Consider the following 12652-nt stretch of genomic DNA (forward strand, 5'->3'; position numbering starts at 1 on the left):
GGGAGGCTCAAGAAGCAAAGAGCTAGCTGAGGCAGGAAGGGAGGCAGTGGAAGGAGGGCCTGCTGTTTTCACTGTCCCCTCGAGCTCCTCGGCTAAGAAGTCCCACTTACAATCTTCTCTGCCCAAGGCTTGTAGACAGCTCTACTCACGGTTGGTGTGGTGGTGCTTGGTGTAGAGACCCCTGTGAATCGTGCAGGCTGAGTTATTCCCCTTACACACCCCGCAGCTGTCTTCAACAGCATCAGATCCAAGGACGTTGTCACATCCAACTCTCTGGAGGGCCCCCAAGGTCACATGTCATTCATGGAAGAGAGGACAACACAGCAATAATGTCACCAATCTCATGTGAGAAACCTCCTCCCCACTAGAGCTGAAAATTTCACCAACATAGGGTAGTTAACAAATATTTATTGGATACCCAGTATGTGCACAGTGGGACTACAGTGTTACCCTTCAAAACTGCAGGAAGTTTTTAAAATGTGAAACGTAACCTGTCCCCTTCAGTACTGTCACACAAGTGGACCTAAATTAAACGTGTAGGTTGTCACTTTGGAGCCATGGGTGAATTTCAGACTGTCCTAAAGGGCTTAGTACAATGACACCAAAGTGTCTAGGCAAGGTTCTATCAAAATATGCCATTGTGATCTTAATTGTCCTATACAATGAAAGAGAAGGAGCAGATGACACACAGACATTCTCCTCAGTAGTAATTATTCAAAGGGCATGTTTATTCACTTGCTTACAATTTTAGGAGCTCTGTAAAATTTCTGCACTTTTTAACGAAGAGAATAGGCTCTATATGTCAAAAAACATCCATTTGGAAGCAAAATAACTACAATTTTTGGCTTGAAATCCATAAGGCTAGATGTATTTCAGAACTGAGAGTGTTTTTCAATTTAAGAGAGGTAATAGATATGATGTATGTAATGCACGTGAGAATCCTGTACAGGCCTAGGGTGACAGCCCATAACCAACACAGTAATGTTTCTATAGTAAAACCCTCCATATTTACAGGAAGTGAGATAGATACAACCAATCGGTGGTCTCACATCAGTTCAGGGCAGGCTTTGCCACCAAACAAATTCGGGTCCCCCCAAATTTCCACAGCTTTTTGGATTTCAGGGTTACAAATAAGGGATTATGACAGTATATCATTAAGAATACCTAAATACGATAAAATAGTGAACACATCAATTAACAGTTAGACAAAATTGCGGACTGCGCAGCTGAGAGAGATCTTGGTGGAATCATCTAGCCTAGCCCTAGTGTATTAAAATTGATTACGCTAAGGATCCCAGTGGATGATTCGACTTTGAAATGGTCAATAATATAAGTGAAGTGAGAACTAGAGAAGACGATTTTGGACTCCACAGGCTATGCAGATTGAACACCTTCTTCACCTGAAGCCCCACTGTCTACAGGAGATGTGTCTGATCTGCTAACGCCTTTGCTTGGTTTATAATAACATTTTCCCACCTCTTCTCTCTGCCAATCAGGGTAAGGCTACTGTCAGTCACTTATGTTCATTTAGCTGCTGACCCCTCCCCAGCTTGTCTCTTGCATCCCTGCCCACCCACCTTCCTCAGCGAAAGTGTACCTGCTGTATGTTGCTGAGGCCCCTCCTGGAGCTGTAAAGTGACCCAGGCTCTCTCACCCATCCCTGCTTCACTGACTGGCCACACTACTGCCTACAAACTGCAACCAAATCCTGTGACTCCACTGTTCCCAGACCCAATGCCTGCTCTATCTACTTGGACACAGGATAAAAGTCCCAACCGTTCAGACAGCCTTGGAGAGGGCCTTGGAAATCTTCTCACTTCATCCCTTCCCGCAGCATCCCCCCAGACCCCACCTTCCCTCTGGCATTCTGATGACTCAATTGGCTGCTAGCAGCCCATGCATCCGGCACCGCCACGTCCCTGACATCCCTCGTCCAACTCATCCTTTCAGATCTAGCTTGGATGTGGATGTTCCCTTCTCCTAGAAGCCCCAGACCCACACGTCCCAGACCCACATCGAAGACAGAACGGGCCCCTCCCTCTCCTCATGCTCTGCACACACTTCCGCTGCGGCCAAGCAGCGTGTCATCGCGTTCTGGCTTTCTCCTCACTGGGGTGTGGCTTAGAGGGAAAGGCTTGTCTTCTATGTCTGGTCTTTCTAGCCTCTACGGGATGCCTGACACAAAGCAGACTGTCCGGAATCATTTGTTCAATGAATGAAGGATCATGATTACCTCACATATCCCATCTATACAAACATTACGGCTATCCTCCGAGCATGGAGTCCCATCTTTGACTTTATTTGACAAAGAAAAGAAGAAATCAAATCCTTCTGCGATACAGTAGAGTTTGCATAAGTCCTGATCTTAAAAAGAAATACACACACAAACACAAATAAGAAAGATACTTAAGCTCTGATCATTTTTGCTCTGAATTTTAGATAGACTTTCTTTCTTCCCCCATAAAATAACTCCCACACAATAACACATTGCAATGGCACTTTCAATGCTTGCCTCGTTATGTTTTATTTCTTTAATTTTTTTATTGCTTCACTGTTAAATTTTACTGTACAGTGTCCTTTAAGTTCTTTGATTCTTATACAGTGTTTGGCACATAGTAGGCATTCAATAAATATTGGTTGGCTACGACATTAATGCTTTCCTATTTCACTAGCATAATTACTGCCATCTTGTAGAAATGCAAAAAAAAGTCACTACCATTTTGTAGTAATACACAAAATTCTTACAGATAAAATGTAATGAAAGAATAACAAATCATTGAATTTCTTAATGCATTTGATAAAAAACATTAAAAATTAAACTAATAAAATAAATAGATGAAATCTCTTGAGAACAATGTTTTCTACAAATATAATAATTTAAAAAAAAATGTTGGTACCTAGAGAAATAGGAAGTTCACTTCCTTCCTAGATAATCCATTTCAAGGTTCTTTTTGGTTTATATTCCATATGAACTTTTACTGAAACCATTTCCCCCGCTTTGTTCTCTTCTGGGTCAAACTGGGACGATTAATGCTGAAAACGTTGTCTGTCTTAGAAATTTTTATAGGCCTATGACTCAGCTACAGATATTTTCCTTATCATTCAAGGTAAGAGACCCAACTGACTAATTCTATGAACCAAATTTAGTGTGTGTTTCCACGATTAATGAGATTATTCACTGAAGATTGGCAGCCAGGAGTAATACACACACATGTTTGGACCGCAGTTTCAAAGTTCATTCTCTCTTTCTCTCCTTCCTAGCGGCCTGTAGCACACTGGCTTCATCTGTACAGGTTTAGGAGTAAAGGGACCACCAAACATGCTTTGGGGAAATTGTCTAATTTTCTTTCAGAGCGTTCTACCTTTATGAACCTGACACTGAAAACACTGTATACATTGAGATGATGAAAGTGAATGTCATGGGGGCATCCCACTTCAGTATGTCCGAAGGGCTTCTGTCATTCTCGGGCAATACTCCCGGTTTCAAGCAATGAGATGATTAGGTTTTCTTTTTTTTTTTTTGAGACGGAGTTTCGCTCTTGTAACCCAGGCTGGAGTGCAATGGCGCGATCTCAGCTCACCGCAACCTCCGCCTCCTGGGTTCAGGCAATTCTCCTGCCTCAGCCTCCTGAGTAGCTGGGATTACAGGCACGCGCCACCATGCCCAGCTAATTTTTTGTATTTTTAGTAGAGACAGGGTCTCACCATGTTGACCAGGATGGTCTCGGTCTCTTGACCTCGTGATCCACCTGCCTCGGCCTCCCAAAGTGCTGGGATTACAGGCGTGAGCCACCGCACCCGGCCGATTAGGTTTTCTTTGAATTTCTCCTTAATTATGCCACTTGAGCTCCTGACCTTAAGTTATTTTAATCATGAAAACAACACTTATTTCTTTCCCACTGGGGAGTAAAATCTTATACATTCCACCAATAAACTTCTTGGTTAATAGTTATAGATCAAGACTTTCTGAACATAGTATGCTTCAAAATTATTAAATTTTCCAAAATATACTGAGATTTCTCTTTCCTTCTTTGACAATTATAAGTATTCAATGGGTAACTTGCTTATAGCCACATCACCATCAACTGCTGTCATTCTTAATCCAAAAAATACTGACTCAGTTTCCATATAGCATCTACTTTGTATTTCTATCACTTCTTTGATGAGTTTCATTGTATTATGCACACGATTTCTATCTGGTGTGTTGATTTCTGACCTCACAGTTGGCCAAGTTTAGATAAGAAGTTGTGACAGTGGGGATGGCAAAATAAAACCAAACCGCAGAGCGGCATCTGGTTACTTGTGCCCCACTCTCAATCCTGTCCTTCTTTAAAAAGTCAAGCTAGTACAGCATGAGGCTACCACACAAAAGCAGCTTGTGACTTACCTTCTACTTGAGTGTAAGGCTTCCACTTGTAGTGCTGCCCTCGGAACCGTCTGCTGTTGTGCTCAGCGCACTGCGCGGAGCGGAAGTCGACACTGTCCCGGGGACATTTCTGACTGTTGCAGAGCTTCAGAGTGCGAGTGGAGCCCTCGCAAAACTTGCCTCCATGCGATGGCCTGGAATGTGTATTTTGAAGTTAGAATTTTCCTATTTTAGTAGCTACTTAGACCTTCTTTGAAATTAGGCTGATGGAAGAGATGAAGCTAAGAGTGTCAGAATGGGTAATTAGGAAAAGTGGATTTCTAAGTGGTCAAGAACACATTCTTGCACGTGAATGGTAAGGTCGTGCTTCCTTCTCTGTTGAGGGAATCCTTTACAAGAGCAGCAGGGCAGGCCGGCCTGTGCTTGCTCCTCTCTGGGCCCAGCGCCTCTGCAGGAGTGAGCAGGGTGGACACGGTGAGCAGGGCTGTCCTCACCTTGCACAGGGAGGGGCTGACTGAGGAGGACCACACTTTCCCAGGGTGGCACATTTGAGAGAATGTGGAATCCAGACTGAAGTTCAATGACTTTGCTTTCCAGACCAAAATTGCTTTCCATTACCAGTCTTCTGGTAAAGGCCAGGACCGACCCAAAGACCAAGACTAAAGACCCAGTCACCTCTGCTGGTTGGCACTGACAGCTCACCCCTGCTTGCCCCAGAGAATTTGCATGTACACACTTGTAAGGTTCAGGGAGCCCACGGGGTACAGTGGGGGTGGGGGGGTTCAGAGGAGCTCATGCTTTAAAGATAGGACTGAAACAAGAAGCCAAGTGACACGTCTTCAACAAGCTTAGGGGCAGAGGGAGATAGAAAAACACCAGCCAGAATTGCCACTATTAAAAAAGGTTGTAGAGAGAATGGACACTTAGGCGCTCTGGTAGACGTGTAAGTTAGTTCAACCATTGTGGAAGACAGTGTGGCAATTCCTCAAAGACCTACAGACAGAAATACCCTTTGACCCAGCAATCCCATTACTGAGTATATATCCAAAGGAATATAAATCGTTTTACCATAAAGACACATGCACACGAATGTTACCGCAGCACCATTCACAGTAGCAAAGACATGGAATCACCCTAAATGCCAATCAGTGGTAGGCCAGATAATAAAAACGTGGGACATATACACCATGGAATGCCATGCGGCTGTAAAAATGAAAGAGATCATGTTTGCAGGACCATGGATGGAGTCCAACAGCCATTATCCTTAATAAACTAACACAGGGACAGAAAACCAAATCTGCAGGTTCTCACTGATAAGTGACAGCCGAATGATGGGCACACATGGACACATAAAGGGGAACTGGGCCTTTTGGAGGGTGGAGGGTGGGAGGAAGGAGAGGACCACAAAAAATAACTAATGAATACGATGCTTAATACCGGGGTAATGAAATAATCTGTACGACACACACCCATGATGCAAGTTTACCTACGGAACAAACCTGTACTGTACCCCGGAACTTGAAATAAAAGTTAAACTAACAAAACTAAAAGTCAAAGTCTGTTCACTTCCCCAGATTGGTGATGCTTCTCAGATTCATTCTTACTTCTTACAGAAGCCGGCCATCAAACCACCTGTTGTGAAGGTAAATAGAGCTGATGGAAAACCAAAAATTTTTTTTCTGCACAAAACAGTTGCTCTGTTTTTTTGCATTCTATATACTTTTCTTGTGATTTCTTTATTTGTTTTAAGCAGATCCTTGGTATGTCAAGTAAATGTGGTTTAAATCGAACTCCTGAATGTCACTCTTGGTGCTGTGATGTTTTGCTTGGTCAGGTAGTTAGTTATAAGTCTCTTAAGTTATTGCACAGACAGGTAATTAAGAAATGCTGGAGTGAAATACCTTTCCTACTCAGTGTTCTTTACAATCATATGCACAGCACATACTTGCTATTAAGAGCTGAGGCTGGGCGTGATGGCTCATGTCTATAATCCCAGTTCTTTGGGAGGCTGAGGCGGGCAGATTGCCTGAGGTCAGGAGTTCGAGACCAGCCTGACCAACATGGTGAAACTGTTGAAAACCATGGTGAAAAATACAAAAGTTAGCAGACATGGTGGTGGCACCTGTAGAACCAGCTACATAGGAGACTGAGGCAGGAGAATAGCTGGAATCCGGGAGGCGGAGGTTTCAGTAAGCCAAGACAATATCACTGCACTCCAACCTGGGTGACAGAGCGAGACTCAGTCTTAAAAGAAAAAAGAGCTGAAGACCTGAGACACAGGTGTGCTGCCTGCAGGGTTCAGGGCATGGAAATCACTTGTTTGTGAGGAAAGAGGTAAAGGTATACTTACTTGGGGTTGGTGCAGAGGCGACTCCTGTGAGACACTCCCCCTCCGCAGGTCCTGGAGCATGGAGACCAAGGAGACCAGTCTGACCAGTGGCCATGAATGGGCTTGGGGCCTTCATCACCATATTTCACACACTGCCCTCCACGGCACCACTAAAATTTTCAACATAAATAAGTTTACTTGACTCAGATAGATAGGTAGATGGGTTCATCTCATTACTGCCGTAAGGCTGAGTAGTGGGGAATTTTGTTAACTGCAGACATTAGCTTCCCTACCCTCAAGTAGCACCTAAAACAAATACGGTAAATTCAATGTTGCTTTTTTTTTCTTTCCAAACCTAGCATCCTCCTGTAAATCCACATACAGGGAAGATGAATAGAAAAATCATTTTCCAATGTCTGAGCTCCTGGAAACTTAACACATTTAATGAAGGAGTGTTATCTGAGTACTCAGTCTGGCTGTTCAACTCCCAAGTCGGTGAACTCTGACCTGTCCTGAAAACAAGGTGCTTTTCACATCTCATGTTTAGAACAGAGAGAGTCTCAGGTAGAAAAGTGCAGCTGGAGGCTCCGTGTGGCTCAACACCTTGTCATTTTGGGCTGGTGCTCTGTGCTTTCTCCCCAAAGCACCTGGGCTCGGAGCCTTGGACGATTAACTGATGGCATGTTAGACATCATGCAGCTTCCAAGGCAATGAAGCAATCCATTTGGAATTTCATCTGTCCCCCGAAGGCTGGAGATGCTATCTGTTCCCCTTTCTCCAGAGGTATGCTCATCCATTTTAATTCATGCTAAATTCCATGTGGCAAATTCACTGTGCCACAAATCAGTGCTATGCACTACTTAACACCATGTCCAACAGCGGTGGTCCCTGGGGTGGTTTGGTGTGGACTTCAAAGATCTTAAAGGTCTAGACTGTGTGTTGGGAGGAAGAAGGAAGACGTTTGTCCCTTGTCCTGGCCCCACTGGAGTGAGAAGAGCTGTGGGCTGCAGAGACCTGAAGTTGAGTCCTCTTTTATCTCCAAGATTAGAGCCACTAGATTTGTACTGAGAGAGGAAGAAAAAGGCTACCTTCATAGGAAGAAAGTGATACTTCCATTATTAATTGATGTATTAGAGTAACACATATGAGACCACTGAGGTTTGACCAGTGTCGGCACATACAATGGCAGTTAAAATGGCTCCATTTAATGCTACTGAAGTAAGAACCATTCAATTTAAAAACAAGACTTTCTGAGGAGTCACCCTCGCCCACTCAACTCTTCAATCCTTTTCTTTAAGCAAAGCATCATCTCTTCCGTCCCTACCTGCCCTGCCCCCAGGTGTAGAACAAAGTCCACAGTCCTAGGCTCAGGGAGAAGGCTGCTGCCCGGAATAGGCCGCTGCTCCTGGACAGCCTCCGACAGGTGTGAGGACAGCAGTAGGTTGCACTGGTTGTGCAGACAGGAAGAGACGCCAGGTGTGTGCTAGTTGTCGTTGTTGTGTATTTTTGTCCATTTTTAAAGCCCATCTGGTCATTGCTTTCTAATGCAGGAGACAGGAAACATGAAAACAAAATTTCAAGAGGTCGAAGAACTCTGAAAATATTTCCGGGAAAACGTGTCTCGTTTTGAAGAAGATGAGCAGGATTTGAAGCCCCAGAATGAAGTCAGGCTGGCGGAAGACAGGAGCGCTGTCTTGAAAGCAGGGATGTGGAACTTACCAAAGAACCACCGTTTCTACGGAGAAGCTGTGAGCACACTCAGCGTGCGTCACAACGTGGTTGTTGACCTGCTGTTAGTACTTGGCGAACTTCACAGACTCAGAAGGGAGTACTGACATGGGAATAGCTTTCACTCTTTTGTTTTTCTAAAAAGCTTATTTTTTAATGAAAGATTTAAAGATATACACAAGTGAATAGTAGAGGAGCCCTTGAAACCGGCAGTCCTGCCTCAACATTTATCAGCTCACACACAGTCTCACTTCACCTGAATGCCTGTCCACTTTCTCTCTCCCAACACTGACTCCCAGACCTGAAATCATTCCTCAAAGCATGAAGGGTTCCCCAAATTAAGGACTTTAGAAAACTTAACTACAACACCATTATCGTACCTAGAAACCTACCATCATTCTTTAATATCACCAAATGTCTAGTAAGTGTTCAAAATTCCAATTTGGTGCCTTTTTTCTATTAGTTAACATAGAATCACAATCAAAACACGGTCCATTTACTGCATTTGGCTGACATGCTTCTCACGTCTCTCTCCACTTTCAAACTCTCCCTTGATGTTCTCTCTTACCTGAACTCACGTGATAAAGGAAGGGGTCTCTTTGTGGGGCGTTTCTATATTGTGGATGTTGCATCTCTGCGGTGCCATTGGACACGTCCCTGGGCTCCCTAGATCTGCTGCAATCAGGCAGTTGATGTAAGGTGTTGGTTAGGTTTAGAATTGGATTTTGGCAAGAGTGCTCCATTGATGGCTCTGTGAATGTGCACACAGAATGCCTGGTAAGGCTTGGAACATTGGTGCTAGGATGCTTCAGTGTTCAGGGAACGTGGGCTGACTTGCAAAGGTCCCAGCAGCTTCCCAGCTAATGCTTTCAGCAACCATTAACAATCATTTCCTAGATCCTTTACATCTTTGAGTGTTGCAAGAATAATGACATTCTAATTCTGTCTTCTTTTTTTTTTCATGATTGGCTGGCTTACTTTTATTTTTTATTTTATTTTATTTTTTTTGAGACAGAGTCTGACTCTGTTGCCAGGTACCAGGCGGTGGCACAGTGGTGTGATCTTGGCTCACTGCAACCTTCACCTCCCAGGTTCAAGCAATTCTCCTGCCTCAGCCTCCTGAGTAGATGGGACTACAGGCACGCGCCACCACATCCAGGTAATTTTTGTATTTTTTAGTAGAGACAGGGTTTCACCATGTTGGCCGGGATGGTCTCGATCTCTTGACCTCGTGATCCACCTGCCTCGGCCTCCCAAAGTGCTGGGATTACAGGCGTGAGCCACCGCGCCTGGCCTGGATTACTTCTTTAAAGAAAAAACAACCTTCGTCAAATGTCTCTGTATCCTGAGTTTGAGTTCGTACAGGAAAACCATGACACTTTCTCTAAATGATAAAGAAAGATATGCTAATGTCATATGTTTCTTTTGGAAACATTGCTTGAGTTTCCTCTTGATAAGAGCCAGGAATCTTTGGCAGGCTTCTAGCTTTCTGCTCAGCAAGGTACCCCAGGCTCATTCTGCACATTCCTTGTAATAGGCCTGGAATCATCCATTTACACAAGAAGATCTGGCTCCTTTAATTGGGAAAACTAGATTAAGAGGCTGCAGCCTCTTAATCTGTGCGAAAGGTGGTCATTGTTACCGAGTTGGTAAACGAACAGCGCTTTTATGTGTCTGTGTCTTAAAAATTTTAATTTTAAAGAGAAAATACTTTATTCGTTCTTAGACATGTATTAATTTTAAATTTAGGACTATAAATATTAATTAGTTTCTTTAATTTTATATATGTATCTCTTTTATATATTAAAATCTTGGTTCTTAACAATGTAAGCACATTTAGTACTTCCTTTATCGTCGCAAAGTAAATCCATCAATAATAACATGATTACCGTGAATAGTGTATTATTTATTATTTATGCATTGTTATTTAATTATACAGTATAATTTATATATTTAATTATGCATATAATTATAATACACATATAATTATAATACATATATTTAATTATGTATTATTATTTAATTATACAGTATAATTACTGGGTTTTAAAGTTGCTTGAAATAATTCCTTTGTTAGGATTCTGTTTAAGCCAATAACTTGATACATTAGGTCAAACTGTTCCATTCTGCCTTTGATATTTAGGGATTATTTAATAGCATTTTAAGTTACCTAAAATATTTACACGATTTTTCAGCATTGAGGGTTTATCCTTTTTTAATATAATCAAATAACTGTATTAATCAGTATTTCCTTTTCTTCGATAAATGATAACACATTATACAGAATTTTTTTCGTTCTTCTTTTCCACGATACGTTCTGTACATCATTCCGCAGAAGTTACAGACATGTCCCTCATACTGTTTTTCCAGATGCATATTTCACGGGGTGTTTAGCCAACCAGTCCTCTATCAGTGGACATTTGTATCCTTTCCAGTTCTTTGCTGTGATAATGGCTGTTGCAATTAATTTCCTTGTATTAGGCTGATGCAAAAGTAATTGGAGTTTTTGCAAATAAAATAATGGCAAAAGAAATAGCAAAAGATACATTTATTAAGTTGATGCAAAAGTAACTGCGGTTTATACATCTTTTGCCATTTCTGCTAGAGTATCCTTAAATAATTTTCCTACTTTTAAAAAGTATTAAAACAAAAAAACTTCTTGAGAATCTGATGAGAAAGCACTATATCTTCTCCTAAGGGGTTGGAGGAAACACACACACACACACACACACACACACACACACACACATGATATTAGAGATAATTTTGGGAAGATCACAGACCTGTGGAGCCATCGGGTCAGGATTAAGAATGCTGTGTTAAATATACATACAGATGCCCAGTGAAATACTAATTAGGTTTCTTAGGACTGACTTTATCACAGTTTTGTATTTTATTGACAGATACTGTGGCTTATGAAAAAGGTTTTGTCTTAGATAGTAAGATGACACAACCAAGTGCCTATGCCTGTGGCAATTACTGTTCACAAAATAAGCACGTCACACTAAACGCAGTAGATGCAGGGGAACAGTGTAGTAAAGCAGGAAAAGCAGCACGGGGTCATCAACTGGGCATTACAGATCCGCCCTGTGAGCTGCGTGACCTGGGGAAGGCACCCATGTGCTCTGAGCCCCATGTCCTCCTCTGAAATTACGGGTGATAGAAACTACCAGAATGAGTTCAGAAGGAGGATTCAATGTGAGGACCGGGCCAAGTGCCTAGCACTGGACCTGATTGAATCACACAATGAGAGCTGGTTTGATTTCACAGGAGGGGTCCCTGGTGACCGAAGGGCTAGACTCCATCAGGCAAACATCTCAGCTGTGGTCCCCACCCTTTGCCCTGAATTTCTCCTGGGGTGAGCAGATGAACCTAGGAACCCTTTCCCAGAAGAGCTCTGATATGTTCAATGGGGACTGCACTAGGCTCACCTGTAGGGTTGTTTTGAGGATGAAATGTACACAGTGTACTGAGTTTAGAATTTGGCATTAAAACTAAATAAATCTCAGTCCGTTTCATGACCTTATGCAACCACTGTGGAGCCTCAGCAGCATCCTCAGTAACAGAGGGAGGAGACGGTTCCCATCAAGACGAAGGGTACTGGGATACTGCCCACTGGCCACATACACATCTAAACTGATAAACTTTAGGTGCACATGCAAACTAATGACACATAGACACATGACTAATATCAAAAGGGACTGTTTATATGAGACTTGGATGTCTTACATGGTTTGACTGTGTCCCCACCCAAATTTCATCTTGAATTGTAGCTCCCACAATTCCCATGTGTAGTGAAAGGGACCTGGGAGGAGGTAATTGAATCATGGAGCAGTTTTTTTGCCATGCTCTTCTCGTGATAGTGAATAAGTCTCAGGAGATCTGACGGTTTTAGACATGGGAATCCCCTACACAAGCTCTATCTTCCTGCACCATGTAAGACATGACTGCTTCTCCTTTGCCTTCTGCCATGATTGGGAGACCTCCCCAGTCATGTAGAACTGTGAGTCCATTAAACCTCTTTCCTTTGTAAATTATCCAGCCTCAAGTATGTATTTGTTAGCAGCTTGAGAAAAGACTAATACAATGTGAGAAAGGAAAATAAAATCTTGGAACTTCACATTCACTATACCAAAAGGAAAAAATGAGCTTGAGAACAGAGTTGTGCAAAAACCGCCTGGCATGTTGTTTCTAAACAGAGAGCTGCAAAGACGGAAGGCATGCAGGTC

The 12652-nt window shown here is 42.7% G+C and overlaps 1 protein-coding gene across 2 annotated transcripts in view; it reads right to left on the reverse strand.

Annotated features, from left to right (window-relative positions):
• The window catches only part of ADAMTS16 (ADAM metallopeptidase with thrombospondin type 1 motif 16), a 182825-nt gene that overhangs the window by 78524 nt on the left and 91649 nt on the right, over nt 1-12652 (reverse strand). For both annotated transcript variants that reach the window (XM_035291797.3, XM_017970002.4), the window contains 4 exons: nt 6717-6865; nt 4388-4560; nt 2234-2364; nt 150-273 (listed from right to left, as the gene is read on the reverse strand). In XM_035291797.3, coding sequence (XP_035147688.3) covers nt 150-273; nt 2234-2364; nt 4388-4560; nt 6717-6865 — 577 coding nt within the window. The remainder of the gene's footprint in view (nt 1-149; nt 274-2233; nt 2365-4387; nt 4561-6716; nt 6866-12652) is intronic.

Source organism: Callithrix jacchus, chromosome 2 (genome assembly GCF_049354715.1).
Source record: "Callithrix jacchus isolate 240 chromosome 2, calJac240_pri, whole genome shotgun sequence".
Classification (NCBI taxonomy): Eukaryota; Metazoa; Chordata; class Mammalia; order Primates; family Cebidae; genus Callithrix; species Callithrix jacchus.